At 38.9% G+C, this 21,043-nt stretch overlaps 1 protein-coding gene across 1 annotated transcript in view; it reads right to left on the bottom strand.

The window, feature by feature from the left end:
* Positions 1 to 9,787, bottom strand: part of adamts9 (ADAM metallopeptidase with thrombospondin type 1 motif, 9) — a 52,100-nt gene extending 42,313 nt beyond the window's left edge. Inside the window, exons 1-9 of the mRNA XM_077574099.1 lie at positions 9,400 to 9,787; positions 8,828 to 9,216; positions 6,612 to 6,777; positions 4,016 to 4,350; positions 1,853 to 1,936; positions 1,646 to 1,770; positions 1,498 to 1,538; positions 1,255 to 1,360; positions 450 to 596 (exon numbers count right to left, since the gene is read on the bottom strand). Of these exons, the coding sequence (XP_077430225.1) occupies positions 450 to 596; positions 1,255 to 1,360; positions 1,498 to 1,538; positions 1,646 to 1,770; positions 1,853 to 1,936; positions 4,016 to 4,350; positions 6,612 to 6,777; positions 8,828 to 9,216; positions 9,400 to 9,496 (1,490 nt within the window). The 5' untranslated portion in view covers positions 9,497 to 9,787. The remainder of the gene's footprint in view (positions 1 to 449; positions 597 to 1,254; positions 1,361 to 1,497; positions 1,539 to 1,645; positions 1,771 to 1,852; positions 1,937 to 4,015; positions 4,351 to 6,611; positions 6,778 to 8,827; positions 9,217 to 9,399) is intronic.
* Positions 9,788 to 21,043: the final 11,256 nt, after the last annotated feature.

The following is a 21,043-nucleotide window of genomic DNA, read 5'->3' as shown; positions in this document are numbered from 1 at the left end:
GCCATGTTATTTTTCTGCACATTTATGAATGCACAGACCATACGTATGAGTGCTTGTTTACACATCTCTATTCCATCAGTGTAGTTGTTTAAGGGAGAAGAATAAGACATTTTGGACAGTTGCCAGATACTATTCTGCTTACTACTTTACTTTACTTTTGCAAAAGAGTTCCCTCATCTTTTTAATTTGTTTGAAGAAACAAGGGAGTGTTGTCAAGTGTGTCAGTGCTCCAATTTATGAACAATACATAAACACTGAACTCCCACGGCCCTCCATGCATCTCCATAAAATCATTCTTATCAGCATCTTTACACCCCTTTCTGTTAAATGCACATCTTGTTTGATACACTCTCTAGTTTGGGTTATTTCAAAGTTCCTCCAATTCTGAATGAAAACACAATCTATCTCAATCTATTCGGAAAAACTGAGAGGAAAAGAGTGTGACATACTCAAGGAACTCTGTGATGTACTTCCTGCTACACTTGGACCACATCCAAGGATTTGTGTTGTAGTTAAGTGTGGGCGCCATCACATGTTGCTGGATTTTAACGCCGTCCTCCTTACATTTATTGCTGTCATCATGAGGCATGTTGAACCTGGAAGAGAGAACGCAGAGTATGTCTATGAAATTGATTTAAAAGTTTCAAAGAAAACACATATTTTGAGAACTGTTACTTGTGAAGAAACTAGATTCAAACATGTGGTGTTGAAATGTACTGTATCTGAATAAGAGCTGTGTGTCTTCTACATAATAAAAAATATGTCATTACTCTGTTAGTGTTAATTAGTATCAAAGCACTTTTCCAGTGAATATGAACCAGTTGTAAGTCAGTGGTCCCCACACTGCCCTTCTGCCCCCTCCCTCTGAGCTACTCAACAGCCCACCTGACAGGTACCATATAACACTGCTAAGCTGTCGCTGTGCATGTCGTCACCGCTTGATGCGGATAAAAATGGAACTCAACAATCCCGCCGTTTGTTACTGATTGGAAAAGAGCATTTGTTAAAGATGATGAGGTCGGTAACAGTCTCCGGTGTAGTAGGCCAACGGGCCCGTGCTCGGGCTGACTCGAGACTTTGGACAAAAAAAAAAAAGAGAGAGTTTGCGCAGGCGAGAGAAAAAAGCGGGGAAATGTGATCTGTTGCACACAAAAGCAAAGTAAAACACTTGAAAAAAAGAAAGGACATCCTCCTTCACAGGTGACTTGATATAAAGCGTTTGAAGAATGCTGGCCTCTCACATGCGACACTTACACGTGGCCGAGTTCGTGGGCGATAGTGAACGCTGTGCTCAAGCCGTTGTCCTCACTGATGCTGCAGCTTCTGTACGGATCGCACACAGTGCCCAACTCTGCCAGTCCTGAAAGGTAAAACATCCCAGTAAGTCACTTCATTAGGTACACCCGTGCAGTGGGAGATGTCGATTTGATCGATACTGACAGGTAGTGATTGGTGAAAGTGTAATTTATCTGTCGTTTTTTGTGTCTGTTTTGTTACCTAAAGTGTCACATTTGTCCCTCGCTCTGCAGATGTCTTGTCTATGGCAAAAGTAGAGACAATTAAAAAAATAAATAAATAAAGGGAATATTCCTACTAATGTTACAGTCTACAGTCATAAAAATAAATATGAAATGTAGCAGTGTACTTTGTGATGAGGATGGCAGTGTCATGGTGTGAGTGGTGGTTATCATCCAGAACATTTTGACTGTGCTGCCAAATGCAAAAGTTCTTCAAAGTGGTCTGTGCGTTAAATGAAACAAGGGGACCATCCTAAGAAAAAAAGAGCCAAGTTACATGCAGAAAATGCCAAGTAAGTTCTTTGACTTTATGAATGTTGATGAGCCAATTTTACCTGCTCGTTGTTTATTATGACTAATTTCACAATCACAATGTTAATTAGATTGCCAATGCTGGGGTCCTTGTAGATGGAAGACACCTGAAAAGAAGAAAGGAAATAGAAAATGTCTTATTATTAAAATAGCTTTTATATGTGTTTGTGTGAGTTTGCATGAGTTGTTCATGGCTTTACAAAAGCAGCCTTTGCCAAGACCAGTAAGTCATTTTAACTTCCCCTTGAGGATCGGCCTGTAAAAGCTGGTATTCGAACCGGAATATGCTCTGGGTGTGACATACTTGAGCATAATTTTTCACATTCATCAAAGCTGCCAGACAGGTACTGCCTTGGATTGCCCTCTCTTCCCATTGGCCGTTTGGAAACTGTGTTTAGCCCTGCCCGAGGCTGCCCTTTTCCCTCCCACAGATCCCAAAACCTCAATGGTTGTGTGATGGACTCGTATAGAAACTTTCGATTTACAGTGGAAATAACAGGTCTTCACACCCATGTTCAAATGCCAGGGTTTTGTAAGACCGAGGTAAATCATGTTTACAACTTTTCCATTGTAATACCCATAATACATATGATATCTGAAATTGGCTGTTTGCAGAATTAACCCATAACATTATAACTCCAGTTAAAGGGGAGTAAGCACCCACCTGCCACCATTTAAAGTGAATCTGATTAAATCAAACCGAAGGTCAGCTGCGTAATTTTACTGACATTTTTGTGGTCACATCTTATAGCACAAGCCGGTGTCCGCAGAGAGCTGATTACATGCAACACAAGAGCAGCCAAGAGGCTCACAGCCAAATTGAAGGAACTGCAAAAATCTCTGGCAAGTTTTGATTGTTTAGTATAAGTGAACATAATCTCTCGTCGCCTTCATATGTCTGGACTATTGTGTAAGGGACGTGGCAAGGCACAAGCCTATCACGCTTGAAGTCTACCAAATGCATTTGGGGAAATGTGTTATTTTATGATCAAAACAAGGTTGAACTTTTTGGAGTAATTACAAAACGTATGTTTGGCTCAAACAACATTGTTCATCACCAAAAGAGCACCATTCATACGGCGAAGCATGATGGTGGCAGCATCATGCATTGTGCCCGTTTTTCTTCAGTTGGAACTTAGTCCTTAGTGATGATGAAGAGAATTACGAACAATTCCAAATTGCACTCAGTGTTTAGATAAACACTTCAGACTACTGCTAAAAAGAAACAAACAAAGTCAGGAAAAGTCTACTATAACATCTTTGGCATTTTAAATGGCGGTTGGTGTGTGCTGATTCCCATTTCATTATTTGAATTGTGTTCATTCTGAACACAGCCACATCACCAGTTAGAAAAGGGTGTGAACACTTATACACCCATATAATTATTATTTTTTTTACCTTACCTCTTGAACAGATTTTTTTTCAATTGAATTCCACAAAATATCATTCAAATGTGGCATTAAAACAAGGGTGTGTAGACTTTTTAGATCCACTTTATCTATAAATTCAGATTTCCATGGACAGTGTCTACATGTGCACTTATTGTAGACTGCATTAGGTACACCAGTCCATATGGTAACTTTATAATAATACAAATAAAGTCTCTATTACGGAAGCATGGGACTGCAAATATGGAGTAAACTATTTTGACTGGTGAGTAAGTTTGAACATACTGCATTTGGGAGTACGTTCGAGCGTATTTAAATACCAGTATGCTCGGATGTACTCTCAAATACGTTCAAATATACTCACAAATACGTTTGAACATACTTGCAAGTACATTCAAACTTACTTGTATACTAAATGCTAAAAACATAAAATATTTCCCATAATGCTACGGGATATTATATGTGCATACGCAAGTGAACAAAAAAATTGTTTTTTTAAGCATTAGGCCCACATTATATCAATATGTTCGAAAATTAAGTAATAAACATTGTTTATTTGTAACTTTTATGATTTATCATTATGAGCAAGTAACATCCCGTGGCATTATGAGAAAATATGCTATGTTTGTAGCATTCAGCCTACAAACACGTTCCAACGTATTCGCCAGTGCAAAAAATGTTTACTGAGCAATGGTAGTACAGTACGGAGTAGGTGTACCAAACATTTTTTTCTCTTTTGAGAGAGAGAGATAATGTTATTTTCCTTTCAAAATAACCAATTGAAAGTGTTGGACTTACTATGGACATTAATGTGAGTATGTAGTGCTGCAGATTACTTCGGTGATGTTCCACCATTTTGCTGTCGGCCACCAACATGACTTCAACAAAGCGAGGGAAGGAGAGGAAGCGCTTTGCCCTCTTGTGAGGTCTGGAGTCATTACTTCTGCTTTCATTTGCAGCTTTCGCGCCTGCACTGCTGCTCTCGGATCTGTGCAAGGCATCAGCGGTCAAGCGGCCACTCAGCAACTCCACATCACTCAATATACCAGTCCTGGGAACATTAATTTTGTCCGAGGTCACCCCAGCTGTTGGCTTTTTCCTCAGCTTGTGCCTCTTATGCCTGTGTTTGTGTCCTAGAAGGAAGAGCCAGAGGGGATGAGAAATGTGTGAATATACAGAGATGCCAGGATGAAAGGGAGTGGGGTAATGTGAATGAAGCCTTTAGAAATAAAGATGGTCCAGATACATTGCTGTCTCTTTCCCCTTTCTTCACATCAGCTCAAATTGTGCTGACTGCCGCCTGGAGTGCTTTTTTTCTCTCTCTCGAAAGAGGGCAAAGAGTTCAGGTTAGGTAAACCTGGCGTGAGGCCATAAAGAAAGTAACACAAGCTGAAGTACACACACCGAAAGAAAATCAGTCCAAAAAGAGAGTCACTTAACATTCTCAGTACTACTGGGAAATGATTTTAACATCACATTGGAACGAAACTGCACAATCCTCAGCTTGAATTGCAGAATCAGAACCAGCACACTCTGTGTGGTAATCCCTACCTTGGGAAGACTACACACATTGATTTAAAGTCATAAAATCACAACAATTAAGAATAAAAGTAAGTATAAGAATAAACAAACACATGCAAACTCAGCTCATGATAACAGAAACATAAAACTTGTATCTGTATCAAACAGGCAAAAGAAAAGCTACTCACAGTGACACCAAACATCTGGCAGAGAACAAAGAAAACATTTAACTAGTCGTAGGGAGCAGCTGTGGGGATTTCTTACTCTTGATGGTGTTGTCAATGTCTTACATGCAAAACCACAGTCATAAATTTGTTACCCATTTTTCTAGATCAGAAACCAAATAAGCCAGATTTAAATGTTAAAATTCATCAGTCATCATGTCTTGAAATATGCATTGGCCAATTGTTCAGGTCAGTGGCGTTCAAACTACGGCCTGGGGGACATTTCTGGCCTGCTGTCCATTTTCTATCAGCCCTCAGCATATATAAAAATGAACTTTTGACACGTCTTGCAACTCTACTAATAATAAATTCGACTCATGAAGATATTTCAGTTTCAGAAGTAATGTTTTCCTCTGCTTAGTGTTGTCTGTGTCAAGGTCTGATTTGTGAACATAACAAATTAGTAATTAAAGAAGTCAACCCCCCAATTTTTTTTTGACTATATGTTCTATGCAGCCCCACTGGTCTAAATATGGTATTCTGGTTAATATTGCGTTAGTGGAATATGAGTTGAGCAGCAAAATCCAGCAGTTTTTATCAATAACAGAAGGCGGCCATTTTGCCACTTTCTGTCGACTGAAGATGACAACAATGTTGCTCAGGTAACAACCAATCACAGCGCAGCGTCAGAAAACAGGTGAGCTCTGATTGGTTGTTGCTTGAGCCCCGAGCAACATTGATGTCATCTTCAGTCGACAGCAAGTGGCAAAATGGCCGCCCCCTGAGATGGATAAAAACGTCTGGATTTTGTTTCATAACTCAAATTCCAAAAAAATTATATTAATCAGAATATGTTTAGACTTGTAAGGTCACATATAACATATTATTGTCAAGACATGTTTAAGGTTGACTTCACTTTAAGTTCCTCAAGTAACGACAAGGGCTGTTCTGGCTGGTCCACCAGTATTAAAGACAACTCAAACAGGTGACCATGGCAATGAAAGCAATGCTACTCATTACAATCATATGCACCATCCCAATGGCTTTGTTTGGCGTTGTCGTGCTAAGCTAAAGTGAGTCCACGGCTCCTTCTTGATGATTTGACACTTTCAAGTTGGCACGGCTTTGTCGTCATGATATCCACACTACATGTTCATGGTAGTGGGTCGACCCAGCTTCCTTATCGTAAAGCGAGAGGAAGCCCGAGAGTCAACAGGAAGTTCAGACAGTAAACTGAGATGAGATGATACCAGGGAGAACTTCCAAATGACTCTTCCTGTGTGAGACAAGGAAATCTTGCACGCCGCTGTGTATCAGCTACAACGACTGCCAACAAACAGTTTTAGACAGCAAATGCAATCAATAAAATAAACTTGCATGCCACTTCTAGACCATAACAAGTGGTTTTCAATTTTATGCCCAAGTGGAAAATCCACAATTCTCGTTAATCACTCAGATAAGATATACAAGTTATGATTATGCTACAATCTCTATAAAAACTCATAAGGCTCAACTACTATTATATAATAATTTCCTGATACAAGTGATTGCGGGGAATGACGCAACTGCTGACATCTGTGGGAACTCACTTAAAGGTCTGACGTGACCCCAACACACACCCACGCATGCTTGATTCCACGTGAATGTACAGTACTGTATATGTGTAAGAAGAGTAGCCATGCACAAACTCATCATGTCCTCCGCTTTACCTGAAGTGTCACAAGCTGAGCTCTCCCCAGATTTCTCTTTCTCGGCGGGTGCACTCTTCCTGTACACGATATGAGGTTTTGTGTGTTCCTCTTCATAATGTTCTCCTTGATAGCTGTGAAGGGGTTCAACAAAATACTCCCCTTCTGGAGATCTGAAGGTACCAAACTGAGGAAAAAGAAAACAAAGCAGTTAATCGCCACCATGCATGCAAAGTACATATATTATTTTGCAAATGTTTATGCTCAAACATGCTAATAGTACCAAGAGGGGTATTTAATTGAATGCTGCCAATATCAAGATTTTGCCCAAATGTAAGCTATATCTACTTCAAAATATTTATAGTAAACATCAGTGTAATGGTGTTCATTAAGCCATAAGACGTTTTAGAGGAATTTGCATGCACATAGGAATGGTCCCAAAAGTGAGTATGATGGCTATCAGAAAAACACCGAGACTGTATATTTTTGTACGTTCTTGGCAAGCCAACCCAAAGTGCTATTGTATGTACAGCACTCCACATGGCACATTTAACATGACGGGATAATGTGGAGGTCTACGATACACTTGATAAAGTACGTGCCAACACAAGCATTTTCCATGTGCCGTTCACTGATGTGCGCATGATTTGACGCTTCACCAAGTATTAACCAATTGTGTGTGACAACATCCATCAGCCATCCATTTTCGAGAGTTCTTATCTTCAGCTGACTTTGGGTGAGAGAAAGGGCTCATTTAGACTTGGACGTGACCAGGTAATCAAAGGACACACATATACAAACAACGGTTCACACTGCTGTATGTTTTTGTAATGTGGTAGAAAGCCAAGGAGAACATATAAACACCAACAGGAGGACCCGAGCCAAGATTCAAACCTGGAACCTCTTGACTGTAAGGTAAACCACCACTGTGCTAGCTAATATAACTATAGATTGAATATAAAACCAGTAGGCCTCTAAGATCTGCAGGCTCAGGTCAATTAATGGAGCCCAGAGTTCAAAGCAAACATGGTGAAGTGGCATTTAGCTGTTATGCTGCACCCAAATCAGATGTCAACCCTGAGTGAAAATGCTTTTAAAACCAGGTTGAAAATGTTGCTTTTTTCACATACCTTTGATTAAACCTATTTTTACATCCTTACTTTAAAATGCTTTTTTAAGTCTTATGTTAATGTGTTTAATGTTGTCAATGTACATTCTTTTTTTTTTTGCTTTTGAATAGCTGTTGTGTTTTTAAATGCTTTTAGGTGTTGTGTCCTTTCTTGTGTGAAGCACATTGAGTTGCATTGTGTATGAAATGTAATATATCAATAAAGCTGCCTTGCTTAATGATAAAATAATGAAATTATACCATTTGAAAATTATTTATTACAAATAACGAATCATTGCTCATCTATGTGAACATTATATAGTGACAAGCAGAACAATTAAATGATCTTCTTTTGGAAAGCAGCGGGCACATAATTGGCCTGTGTATCCACTTTTTTGTGGCTTATGTTTGTTAGTGTGCCTTTAGATATTTGCCTTAGCTGACTAAAAATTGTGAAACAATGTTGTATAAAGTACAGTGTGAGTAAGTGAGTACGTGTCCTTCCCCAGAGGTCTATTATGTCCATACTTTGATTGACCTTGACCTCCCTGACAAGTGTCATAAGATAAATAGTTTTGGGCACCACTTATATTCCATGTTCAAATAGTGCCCCCAGAGCTTTGGCAATGAATAACAAACTGCCAGAGAATGGAGCTATACCAATCTCATCAAATGCTTGAAATTCTTTAGTAGGCATTCGGGACATAATTTGTCATCTCATCTTGGTCTCTATGAATGAATTCAACCTTGACATGACTGTACCATGTACTACAAATTGTTTTCTGAAAGACTGCGAGTGAGAGTTGAGCGGTGGTGACGTCAATGCCGCGCGTACATGCGCCGTAGTGGCGTGCGTAAACACGTCAGCGGCTACCGGGAGATGAGAGACCACTACAGACCAGAAAGAACACTTTGCATCGGACAGTAAAAACGTGACGCATCCGCTGACTTGACACAATAATTCATTTAAGGTTGCACACGATTTGCTGGTGCGCAGAGTGTTTGCGTAACGCAAAGATGGCTTATGAAAGTTAAAGCTGAAAGAATTTAAGACGTCGCCCAAAGTACGCTATAAAAAAATAGAAAGTTGGCTTACGTTAAGATCTTGCCATAATAATAATAAACTCACCAGCCCGGAGCACAAACTGATGACTGCGGCGTGCTCAGATTTCGCATTTACTTGTCCTTTATAAAAGCAGTGCCTCAACTCGCTGTCCTCCTCCTCCTCTTCCTCCTCCTCGCCTGTCACGTTATCTCCTCTAGGTACTCCAAGTATTGTCACAGTGTAAAGCGGGGCGATAAATCCCGAGTCCAGCGTGAGGTTGAGGTGATAGTCCCTTCCGAAAGCAAAAATCCTGTAGTGGATATTTGGAGAAGCCCAGTGCTCCGTAGTGTTGGCGCTCTTCTCGTCCAAACTTCGCCGTTTCCTCTTGAAGTGCACGCTGTTTGGCAACTTGTCACCGACTCCGTCCACTCGCACCGGTGTGACAATCTCATAGGCGCCGAGCTCCTCTTTTACTGCGCATGCAAACGTAACATTGTGAATGTTACGCGCACACAAAAACTAACTGTGATGCTCGAGCGCTGCCTTCATTCATTCATTCATTCATTCATTCATTCATTCATTCATTCATTCATTCATTCATTGACATAACTGTGTCATAAAGCATGGCTGGCTAAGCAGTAGCAGGAAATTCTTACCTGTGCTTGGATTCAATAGCAGCCCCCCCGTGGATGCGTCTGCAGTTAATACATCAGGGAATAGCAGGAATCCCAAGCCCCAAAAGAGCACATGCATGATTGTCCACTTTCAGAGGAGAGCGGCAGCTTGTAGCTACTCCTGTAATCCCGGTCCTAATAATAACACCAACAATGACAATAATAATAAATACTATAATCAAATATTCCCCCTGTCACTTCAGCATTTCCGCCTGTGGTCCCCCCCTCTGCTACATCCAACACAGTGTGTTATCCTCGACTCTCGTCTAGATGTCCTCTGGCCGCCGAGGTACACCGCTGCTGGGACGTGAGAGCTCCGCAAGTTCCCAGGCCAACATGCATACTGCACAGAGGGGTGGGCTGCTCCAAAAAGGTCTGCTCGTGTGTGTGTGTGGACTGCAAGTCTGCACCATCTCTCTCCCCCGGCGAGGGGCGGGCTCAGACAGCCAAGGTACACTTTTTGCACAAGCCACTCCCGTCAACTGGACCGAAGGGTGGTCGTCCCTTTGGGCTCTCAGGTGCCAGCCTACTGTGCTGCAGTGTGTGTTTTAATCACCGCCAGCCCGGCTCAAAGGAATTCTCATAAGAAATTCAAATAATGGGATAATAACTTACTTTCAAAAGTTTAGGGTTAATCTGGTTTTAAAAGGAGTGGGAACTTGCAGCGGTGCAGAACAATGACCATGACAGTAAAGTAGGGATCCAAATAAATAAATAAAATACCTGCCCTCGAGCGACTGATGACTTAATCTTCACTTGGCGAGAGACTTGATAGTTGATGAGAGTGAGAAAATGCAAAACAGGCAAGCAGTAGAGCCAGATACAGTGCAGTAGAGGTTTGGGGTATTAAGTAGATGCTGGAAAAGGGATTGAGAGGGGATCATGGTAACGACTTTATGAGCTGGAGCCCTTTCAGTGGGATAAATACAACCTGTATGGATGCTTTTATAGGTGCTTTGTTATTTGGAGTATCAAAGAGTGGGCTCTCCTGCACCATTCATGCAACCCCACCATCCTGATGAACAATCAGACGCACACATAATCCCTATGCATGTATAGTAACTGTTTTATCTTCATACTACAGCTCATTTACAAGTTCAATTCATAACTAGTCTCGACTGCTGTATCACCGCCCGGGTGACACATTTCAGCCAGCCTCTTCTTAATGCTCATTGTAAATGTTTTTGGTTTACATTTGTCTGACTGTCTGTCCTGTTCGATAAACAGCTTAAAGTGCAGAGGCAAATGTGGCTGGATTTCACTCGAACTGTGACAAAAATGAAGCTCACTCATAATTTAACTTCAGGTTCACAGTACAAATAAAAAAATACACCAAATTTGACTCCAAAAACTTTTAAGTTGAGGCATGACAAGGACCCACTTAATGTTCAAAATTGAAGATTTACACATTGTTTTCATTTTAAGTGCTAACATTAAAGGGGAAGTCGAACCAAACATTTTCTTTACAATAAGTTTTATGCAGCCCCACTAGTATAAAGATGGTATTTTGAGTAATATGAATTAAGCAATAAAATCTACCAGTTTTTATCCATCTCAGGGGGCAGCCATTTTGCCCACTTGCTGTCAACTGAAAATGACATCGCAGTTGCTCAGGGCTCAGGTAACGACCTATCATGGCTGAGCTTTGGAAAGGTCACATGACCAAACTCAGAAAACAGGTGAGCCATGATTGGTCGTTACCTGTGTCCTGAGCAACTGTGATGTCATTTTCAGTCAACAAGTGACAAAATGGCCGCCCCTGAGATGGATAAAAACAAGTGGATCTGCTAAACTCATAGTCCACCAAGGCAATATCAATCAGAATGCTGCATTTAGAGTTGACTTTACCTTTAAAATAATGAAATCAGTCTTTTGGGGAGAATGTATGTAATTGTTATGAAGATTTTGTGCAAGAATGCAACTTTTTCATGTTGTTATACATCTTCTTCATCTTCAGCAGTCCCAGTAATGACTCAGTTTTTGCCTGAGTTAAAGCAAATTAGTGAGTAAACCAAGCTGAAAAGAAAATCTGCAAGTTGACATCCCCGCCCCAAAAGGTTTAATGCCTATAGATGCCAAAACATAGCACCAAATTCCTCAACTCCAACATTACATCAAGATGCCTAAGGATGGTGGCAAAGCACTGTTTATGTTTTTAAAACAAGTCATCAACTCACCTCAACATAGTTCCTTGACCCAGAGATGGTCTAGTTTTAGTTTTATTGTTTTGGCCTCAGTATAAAACAGTGAAAAGATAAGAAGTTAAGAAATGGATTTTTGAGGCATTTTCAGAGCAGGATTGTATGAATGCAATAGCTAGCTAGTATGTGGCATCTGCATCTCTGGTCATATGTTTATATATACTGTATATACTGTATATATATATATATATATATATATATATATATATATATATATATATATATATATATATATATATATATATATATATATATATATATATATATACATATATATAAATTGTAATTGTTAACTGCTACTGTAGGCTAAATTGTGTCCCCAAGTCATTCACCACAATAAAAACGTCAAGGAGAAGAGTATGTAAGCACAATCGAGTTATGATACAGACTATCTGTTGGCCTAGCTTCACTCATTTCTTCTTACCTGCGCTTTCGTCTTTTCTGACAGTCTGGCTGGCCAGTGGCACTATACTGACTCCAACAGGTCGGTCTTGGTACTACTCAGTTTGGAAATGAGACTCCATTGTTGGTGAAGATTTCTTAATTTTAGTGGTGTGCTGTGATGGACACCACAAACTTTTGGAGCTTTTAGAACACTTGCCAAGTTTTTCCTGATTTAAAAAGTCATTAAACGTGTATCAAACACCTTTTCTGGTAAGAAGGAAGAAAATGTAACTCAGTGAAATTCCAGCATTTGGAATCACCAAATATGAGGTTGATTGAGGTCCTCAAAATTGCCATCCTAATCAGCTTTACTAACTAGCAAATCCAGACACGTTTGTACAGGAGCTTGCTCATTTCCTCTGGCTGGAAGCTCAAACATTGCCATGTAGAGCTACAGGTCAAACACCTTTAAATAGATAGATACTTTTTAGCTTGAAGAAATAAATAAACAAACAAAAACAATTGGGTGATACGTCAAGGGGTTGGCTTTCATTTGTTACATTGCAGCCAAAGTTTCAACTGCATGCATGATTGCTATCTACAGTAAAAGTGAATATTTCACATTGACTCTCGGATTTCCATTTGTTCCAGAAGCAAAACGGTGAGTAGAATGAGGGAACATCAACTTTAAATGTCACCATCTCCACTCAGCTGGCTGCCTTCCCTGTTTTTCAATGGGGAAGTCATTACAGTTGTGTGTGTGTGTTCTCAATGGTCACCGAGGTCATCAGAGTCATCCCCCTCACTTGTGTGCAGGCTACATCATTCAGAGCAGTTATCAGCAGTGTAAACTTCACTTCCCCTCCAGATCAGATAATCGGTCCGCAGGGAGCGGAAAGCTTGAATGAAGTGGCCAAACCCGGGCTGGGATTTCAAAGAGATACATTTTAATTGTGGAGCTTTCAAAATCTCTTTTTACTCTCTCTCAGCCCCACCCAAGATGAAGCTCTTGGCCCAGTGAACTTGTCCTCATGACAAAGGCAATCTCTCTGTACGAACCGGAGGCCAAGTATTTTACATTGACTAAAATATTGTTGTGAATGTGTCTGAAGCAAGGTTATTTTATGTAATGAAAAGTAACAATATTTATTTATTAAAACTATTATTACTTTCATTAATGTAATAAAATAAAAATTGAAATTTGATAGCTAACTGAAACTACACTTTACATTTAGGCAAATTATTTTACGTTTACAGAACTAATTAAAACTAATTGTAATTGTAGCGAAATTGTCCTTCGTCTTTGGCAATTAATTAAAATGTCAATATTAAACCACAGCTGTTAGTCGGAAGAAGGACGGTCGAACAGTCGTTTGGGAGTTGTAGTCCTTTTAGTGTGTGTCACGTAGAAGCGGCATCATCTCTAGTGATGTAACAATATCCAAACATCACGATACGATATTACCACGATATGAAGGTCACGATACGATAATTATCAGAATATTGTGGGGAGGTTGGCGATACAAAAAAAAGGTCACAATATTATTAAAAAAAAAAAAAGAGCTCATGTTAAAAAAAACACACACAATATTGTGCTTTTGTGCATTACAGCAATGACAAATATTATAAAAATATTATAAATATTACATATAAAAAATATATAGATAGAATGTATATATTGAGGCACTTACTTGCTAATGTAAGCACACATTGAGTTCCTCCACATATTGACTCTATTCACAAGCACATTACGTTCCCCTTCATCTGACCATTAGCGTGGATTTTAAACATAGAAGGGCCAAAACATGCCTTGTGAAAATTAAACTGCACTAAAAAAACGAGCTACCAGAGGGTGCTAGAACTGCTCAAATGGAAATCAACCTGACTATTTAAAAAAGATGTGCTGCTTTTAATATCGTGACATGACCACTGGCTGAGCTAGAGGGGATTGACATAACACAACACCAGCACAGTGGCCAGTGCAGCCTCCCATTTTTTTCAATCATACGCCTACTAATTGCTATGCCCCTCCTCCACAGTAGGTGGCGCTATGTACCACAATATGTTGTAATCAACCTTAATAGGAGTCTGGAGAACAAGAATCTCCCAAGTCCCATCAAGACACTTCAGATTAGTACATCAAGATGACACGTTTTTGGCAATGACATGTTGGTTTCCCCGTGAGATGTGAGTGAGTTAAACAGGAAACAGAAGTACGGAGCGGCCTTCCAAATTAAAAGCATAGATTCCAAAATAAGAGATTTAAACATCACACACAAAACAGCTTGAAGAATATAGTTTAGCACTTACTCACAGATTGTATATGCCCTAATGTTTTTAGTCCAGAATTGGGGGGTTTAATAGCCAGGTTTGATAACATTATTATTAAATAATAACATTAGTAACATTATGTGGTTCGAAATAAAGTGCTAGGAGTAACAAATTTCTTTTTTTTTTTCATAGGGTGTGGGGAAAATTATTAAACAAGAAAATATTACTTGTTCCTTAAACAAAACAAATTTAAAATTTCAAACAAATTGATAATTCCATTCATGTTAAACACTGTTAATTGTCTATTCGAATATTGTACATTTTGTCCAGCATAAATATCTCCTGTGAGCTATAATCCATTCATGCATTTCCTGAACCGCTTACATGTGCTATAATATGTACTTAAATATATTTAAACATTTAGAGACTCCGTTTGAAATTAATTGTTTATAAAAACACAAGTATTTGGCATAATCTTTGGATATGTATAGTAAGTATCCTTGGCCCCTCCCTGCTATCACATCAACGTACATTTTTTAAATAATCGTAGCTCTAGTAATCGCTCATTATATTACATAGGTCGCTCTGCGCATTGCAGGAGGCTGACATGTTTCTTCGTCATCTTTCTGCTACAGATACCTGAAGGAGAAGAACTTTGCAAACATAGTTAGCCTCTGGTGGTGCTTTCAGCTAGTGTTGGACGCAATGATTGACCACAGCTGGGACCTGCAAGTTGTCAACGCTGAGTCCTGTGATTTGGAGCTCCCGCCACTTGTGACCCTCTGCTTTGCTCTCGCTAGCTTTTGCTAGCATCTCCCGCTAGCCACTATTGTTAGCCGTGCCAGCTAGTTCTTGCTAGCCACTCTTGCGCACTGCTCGCATAGCTCCTGCTCGCTCGCTCACTCACTTCAAACAATAACTGGCGGTAATTGGTGGTAGCCTTGCTAAGTGTGGTCTGTCGTGTTTCTAAATCATTGTTTTCTATTAATTCACCACTAGATGGCACTGAATAATACACACTGCTTCTTTAATTTAAAATTGTCTAACTGCTCAGAATTTCACTTCCTCAACAGTAAATATTCTACAATTTTTGTAGTCCTTGGTGAAAGCGAATTGATTATCTTTGTTTTATACCAAAATAGTAATAAAAATTATACTTTGGAAAACAATGATCAACATTTTTGGGGTTATATTTTGGGTTGTTATGAATCTGACTTTGGAAGCAGTATTATGCACTGCACTTACTGTACTGTATTTAATTTGTAGATGGTTGTTTTTAATGGTTTTTAAAAATGTATTTTTGTTGAATTTTTACTACACAAGACTTGCAATATTTTTTTAATCTTTCACACAAGAAATACCCACAAAAAAACATAAATTAAAACTAAAATAATAAAAACTAAACAAAGTACTTTCGGGAAAAAAAATATTATTTTTTTAACAAACCCACAATGTAAACTAATCAAAACTTACTAATCAAAATTATTATAATCCTGGTCTGAAGTGTAAAAATTGGAAATACAGGAATTTAATTGAACCCACTGGAAAAGGACAACAGCGATTCACCACATCTGATAATCCTTTCAGTAATCTGCAGCAAAAAATATTCCGCAAAAGCCAGTTCTAGCATGTGCATTATTTGTGTAATGCTGTATTTCATTAATGAAGTTTCTTCATGTGAGCTCAAGCATTCGCAATGTGGCCGCTCACTTAATAAATACATCATCTCAACATGGCAGTAATTGGTCTCAATCACAATGACACAGACACACATGGCTCCCCAAAAACCTTGCAGGCATAGACGTACAACCGCAGTCAAACACATACAGATGGGTACCGACATGTTCCACCATCAAGCTTTGATACATGTTCGCACTGGAGCTTTAGCCGAGATAATGGAAGCTTCTGTGAATGTGCTTTAGAGATAGCCTTGGACATCTCAACATCTGAAAAGCAATTAGTGAATTTGAAAAGCTCACACACCACAAGAGAGGATTCTGGACACTGCTCAAGTGGTACAACAGCTGTCAGCGGCTCCCACCCATGTCGGAACGCTTTCCACATTCTTTGTGGATCAGCAGCACGCAGACGTGACGGGGATCAAATTAATCAGTTGAAGAGAAGAAGTCAGCAGCGGTGCAGCGTGGCACGGCTTGCCTATGACGCTCATGCGAGCTGTGCGCATCCCGGAGTTCCAGCAGCCCTTCAGTACTTCCGAGAACTACTTTGTTTACAGCAGTAGGACTCAGTGAGTCACTGCCATCACTTGTAAGAGGGTATGTGTTTCTTCTTCGTAACACATACATGGTGAGTGTAAGGTGATGGGGAGCTGATTAGGTTACAGAGCACATTAGAGGTGCAAGTGCCTGTTTGCTTTAGTGATATGAGCGAGTGCACATTCTTTTTCTCTTGATGCTGCTTTCATCTAGCTAAGTACACTGCAATTTGTGAGGTATACTTGCTTTGCCAATCCCTACATTGTCAACCCATACACCACAAGGGATGTAATGATAACGGCAATATCGCAATATTAAAATTGCCATAATATCGTTGTCGTCATGTTCCGATATTGAAAAGCAGCACATCTGTTAAAAAGGCCGTTTTGTATTCAATTTGTGCAGTTACAAATCCCTCTAGTTGCTCGTAGATTACTGCAGTTTCATTTTAATTAGGCAAGTTTTAGCACCTACGTTTAAGACCAACGCTAGTAGCCAGATGAAGGGGAACGTAACCGATTTGAGTTCCTCCACAAATTGACTCGATTCACAATGTGTGTGCATTAGCATGTACCGTAAGTGCCTCAATATTAAGTGATTGTAGGTCATTTATGTACTGTACATGTATAATTATGACCTCTGTTAACTAGAATTTGTACGTAGGAGACATTTACTGCTGGTATTATGTACAAAAACACAATATTGTTTTACAATATTATTTTTACAATGTGAGCTTTTTTTAGTTTTACAATATTGTGATTTTTTTTTTTAATTTACTTCGCCACCTCTGTGATGTTTGGATATCATTCTATCCCTCTAACAGCACTGTACTTTGAAATCATTAGGATTTCTCCTTCTTTATCTTTGCATTGCTGGTATTCTGGGTCAAGGGCTCCATTTAGTGGCTAGTGGAATATGCTGGCCTGAGTCCTGCTGGAAGGGTTACTGTGTAAATGGGTCATCGCCGGCTACAGTAAGAACAGCCAACTACAGTTGACAGGCATGCACACATCAGTGTACATGTACAAAAGCTAGGTGTGAGAGGGAGGGAGGGGGTGTCAACAGTAGCTATAGGTCACAGGTGTCAAACTCGAGGCCTGCGCGAGACCTGGCCAGCCGCATTATTTTATGGTTGAGAAAATTTGCTATTGCAAATTTGTTTACTTTGTTTCTTGCTACATATGTTCCAAAATTGCAACCGAGAGAGATTTTGCATTTTATTCTTAACAAACCCCTTTTTAAAAATAAATTGACAAACAAACGTTTGCCCTTGACTTTTGAATTTATAACTAATTATCTATCAATTTTGAAAATAATAATAATAAAAATATTTTATACATTTTTGGTGCCAACACTAGTTTTTGTATCATACACACTAGTATTACCAAAAAAAAAAGAAGTGACAATCAGTTTGTTCCGTTGTTTTTAATATTGAGCTCACCACCACCACTGGCATTAAATCTTCTGCATAAGTGTCACAAACTTCTTGTTGGAATTTTGTACACAACATCTCAACAGTTCTCACCAGTCTGCATCTACAAAGTGGTTCTTGATCATGATGTCAAATCACCTCCATCTTGGTTTATCCTCAGGATCCATTCTATCTTTTTAAGTGTTGGCTTGACACAGATGAGGTCAGACTTTTGAATGATCTTAAGCTTTCTCTCATTTGAATTTCTGCTCGGGCTTAAATGAGTTGTCACACCTGTAATGTTTTGATAGAAATCCAACCTGAGAAGACGCTCTGAGTTCATAGCTGATACTAGCTAAAATGAAATATTTTTTAAGTAATTGATCAAGTTTATTGAGGTGATATCTATTAAGACGGGAGTATGGAGTTCATAACATAAAACAAAAACTGCACCAAAAAAAAAATAGCTGGACAAGCAAGAAAGCTGTTTTTGTTTGTTTGTTTTGTGGCAACACAGCGGAGTCATGCTTTCTAAGAAACCGTGCCTAACTAGCATGAACATTCATCACAACCATGTGTGGTACCTCATTGTTAATCACACCCTTTCAGCACTGCGCTGGAAAAACATCTGTATAAGAATGTTTTAATATGACAGGAATGCAAACTTTGACACAAAACACAGTGCTAAACGTGAGAAGCAGCATGTGATTTGACGGAGTCTGAAGCAGCACAAAGCTACATTCTTTGGGTGTGTGTGGGAGGCTCTGCTTTTGACATTAGTCAGTAAAACAGTAACCACTTTCATCAGGTATCTCATCCGAATATGTCACTAAGGTATGCTGAACAATATTGCAGCTGGGTACAAAGATGACGATCCACTTATCGAACTTGCTTCTAATCAGTGAGCAAAAACACTTTGCAAAGAGCACATCTGTGTTGAGATCAACCAAACAACTGGATTGAGTTCTTGGCAGCTCATGGACAGTGAATTGAAGTTTGCACAAACAATAATACAAAGCAGAAATACTTACTTGAATGAGGAAAAACACTCCACTTAAGAGCTGTAAACTTAAACAGCTGTCTCTTTAAACAAAATAAATTATGCTTTGTGGAGGAAAAAAAAGGCCTGGGAAAGCAAATCTGAACATGCTGCAAACATCAAACATACTGTATGCAAATCCCAATCAGTTGGCATGCCCCGAGCTCCAAGGCACCTGTTATTATTATTATTATTGCAGCATACATTACAGTCTCATCTTTCACTTGAACTTTTCACAAAATAAACTATGAATAATAATTTTATTTTTTTAAGTCATTCAGACAAGAAAACTACATTTTGGCAAAAATAAAAGTAGAGTTGCAAAGATTGATCGACATGTAATAAATTATCAAATTAATCTAGTTTTTTTTTCTAATAGATGAATTGTTTAGATATCTTGTTTTTTATTATTATTTCAAATTGTCCAAATGTTTGGAATTTCACCTCCTCAACAGTAAATATTCTCCAATTTCTGTAGTGCTCCATTTTTGCTTATTTTCCTCACGTTACAGACCAAACCAGTAACTGAATCATAATTCATTTATTTTTGTGCACTGTTGATTTGAAAGAATGTCCTTTAAAAAAAATCTTTTTTTTGTTGTTTTATTGTTCAAAAATAATAATAATAATTTTGACATATTAATTGATTAATAATTGAATCAATTGAAATAATTGTTTGCAGCCCTAAATAATAGCATTCTATTTAACATTTGGATATCAAAAAACTATATTTATAAACATAGAACAAATTTAAAAAAATACTATCTTTAATTGTAAAATTTGAAAGGTGAAGAAATCCACCTCAAAGGACCCAGTTATTTTTTCCACACGTTTAAGCTGATAATTAGATTTTCTGAATTCATGACATTGACATTACAGTAATACAGTTCACTAGATTGCTCACACATCTAACTGGAGAAATATCATCAACATGCAATACATTACAACCAAACTGATTTCTTACTCCTGTGTGAGGACATTTAGATGTTTACAACTACATTTCCCCTGCTGAGACTTTGCTGATGTATTGGAATGTTTAGCAAAGAAAAAACATATTCTTGATTCAATTTTCCCAACTTCAAACAACTTGTTGGCTTGTTTCCCTCTCCTGGCGGCGCAGGTCTGTATTCTGCTCTCTCCGTTGCTTGCTTGCAGTCTGTCGGACATCCTGCTGACACTATTTTAGCCCCTTTCACAAGGGTGTGCTGACCGCAGCCCGCCTTTGTAGTTTGTATACTAAATGCACAGCAGAGAGGGATGCCTTTTGGGTCCGTGGTTTCATGAAACAAGCCATCTGCAACTGCTCCACTCGCTACATGGCCTGGGGAAAGGAGGATAGACCCAAATAAATTGCATTCATGAACTCAATAGGCCTCAACAAAGACAAATTTGTACTTTTTTTCTTTATCTTATTTATGAGCTCGACTCGTGAAAAAAATTGGTGATTCTGGCCAAGGTCAAAACTATAAAGCTTCTTTTTTTATTACATCTACAAAGCACGTGACTAAACATCCTATCTCATAACGCATTTCCAGTCAAATACTGGATGCCAGAAACTTGCTCAGTGTGGGTCTTCGTGCTCGTGTGACCGAGTTCTAAATGTCTTTCCAATTTAGTCTTCTCTTATTCCTTGAGCCTGTCAAATTCCACGGTTATTCATTAAAGAGAATACCTTAAATTGTCAAGCAAATCCTATCATTTTGTTCAGCTCAAATTGAGATTTAGATGCATGCAGCAGAAAACTCACAATAAGATGCGTGCAGTAAACAAAAATCTGAGAGTATTCCACTAAGCCAACATTGACCTCTCTCACATTATTAAAATGACAGAAGCATAAAACCACCACAAATGGCTTTGTAAGAGATAGCTTTCATGTGCTTTTCTTGTCAAGTCAGCCGTGCTATATAGGGACGTTTTCAGTGTCACAGTCGAAAAAATATCCACCGTCCACATACAGTATGTAGGAAGGCTTGCAAAGCTGAACACAAATTGACAAAATTAAGTTGGGATAATTTGAGGTCACATGCATCAGTGTTTGAACGCTACACGCATTAAACACCACATGTCCCCAATGGGTGAAAGACATTTTGGCCTTTTTTTTTTT

The sequence above is a fragment of the Vanacampus margaritifer genome, chromosome 8, assembly GCF_051991255.1.
Source record: "Vanacampus margaritifer isolate UIUO_Vmar chromosome 8, RoL_Vmar_1.0, whole genome shotgun sequence".
NCBI classification, from domain to species: domain Eukaryota; kingdom Metazoa; phylum Chordata; class Actinopteri; order Syngnathiformes; family Syngnathidae; genus Vanacampus; species Vanacampus margaritifer.
The sequence above is the reverse complement of the archived record's forward strand: the minus strand, read 5'-3'. Positions and strand labels throughout refer to the sequence as shown.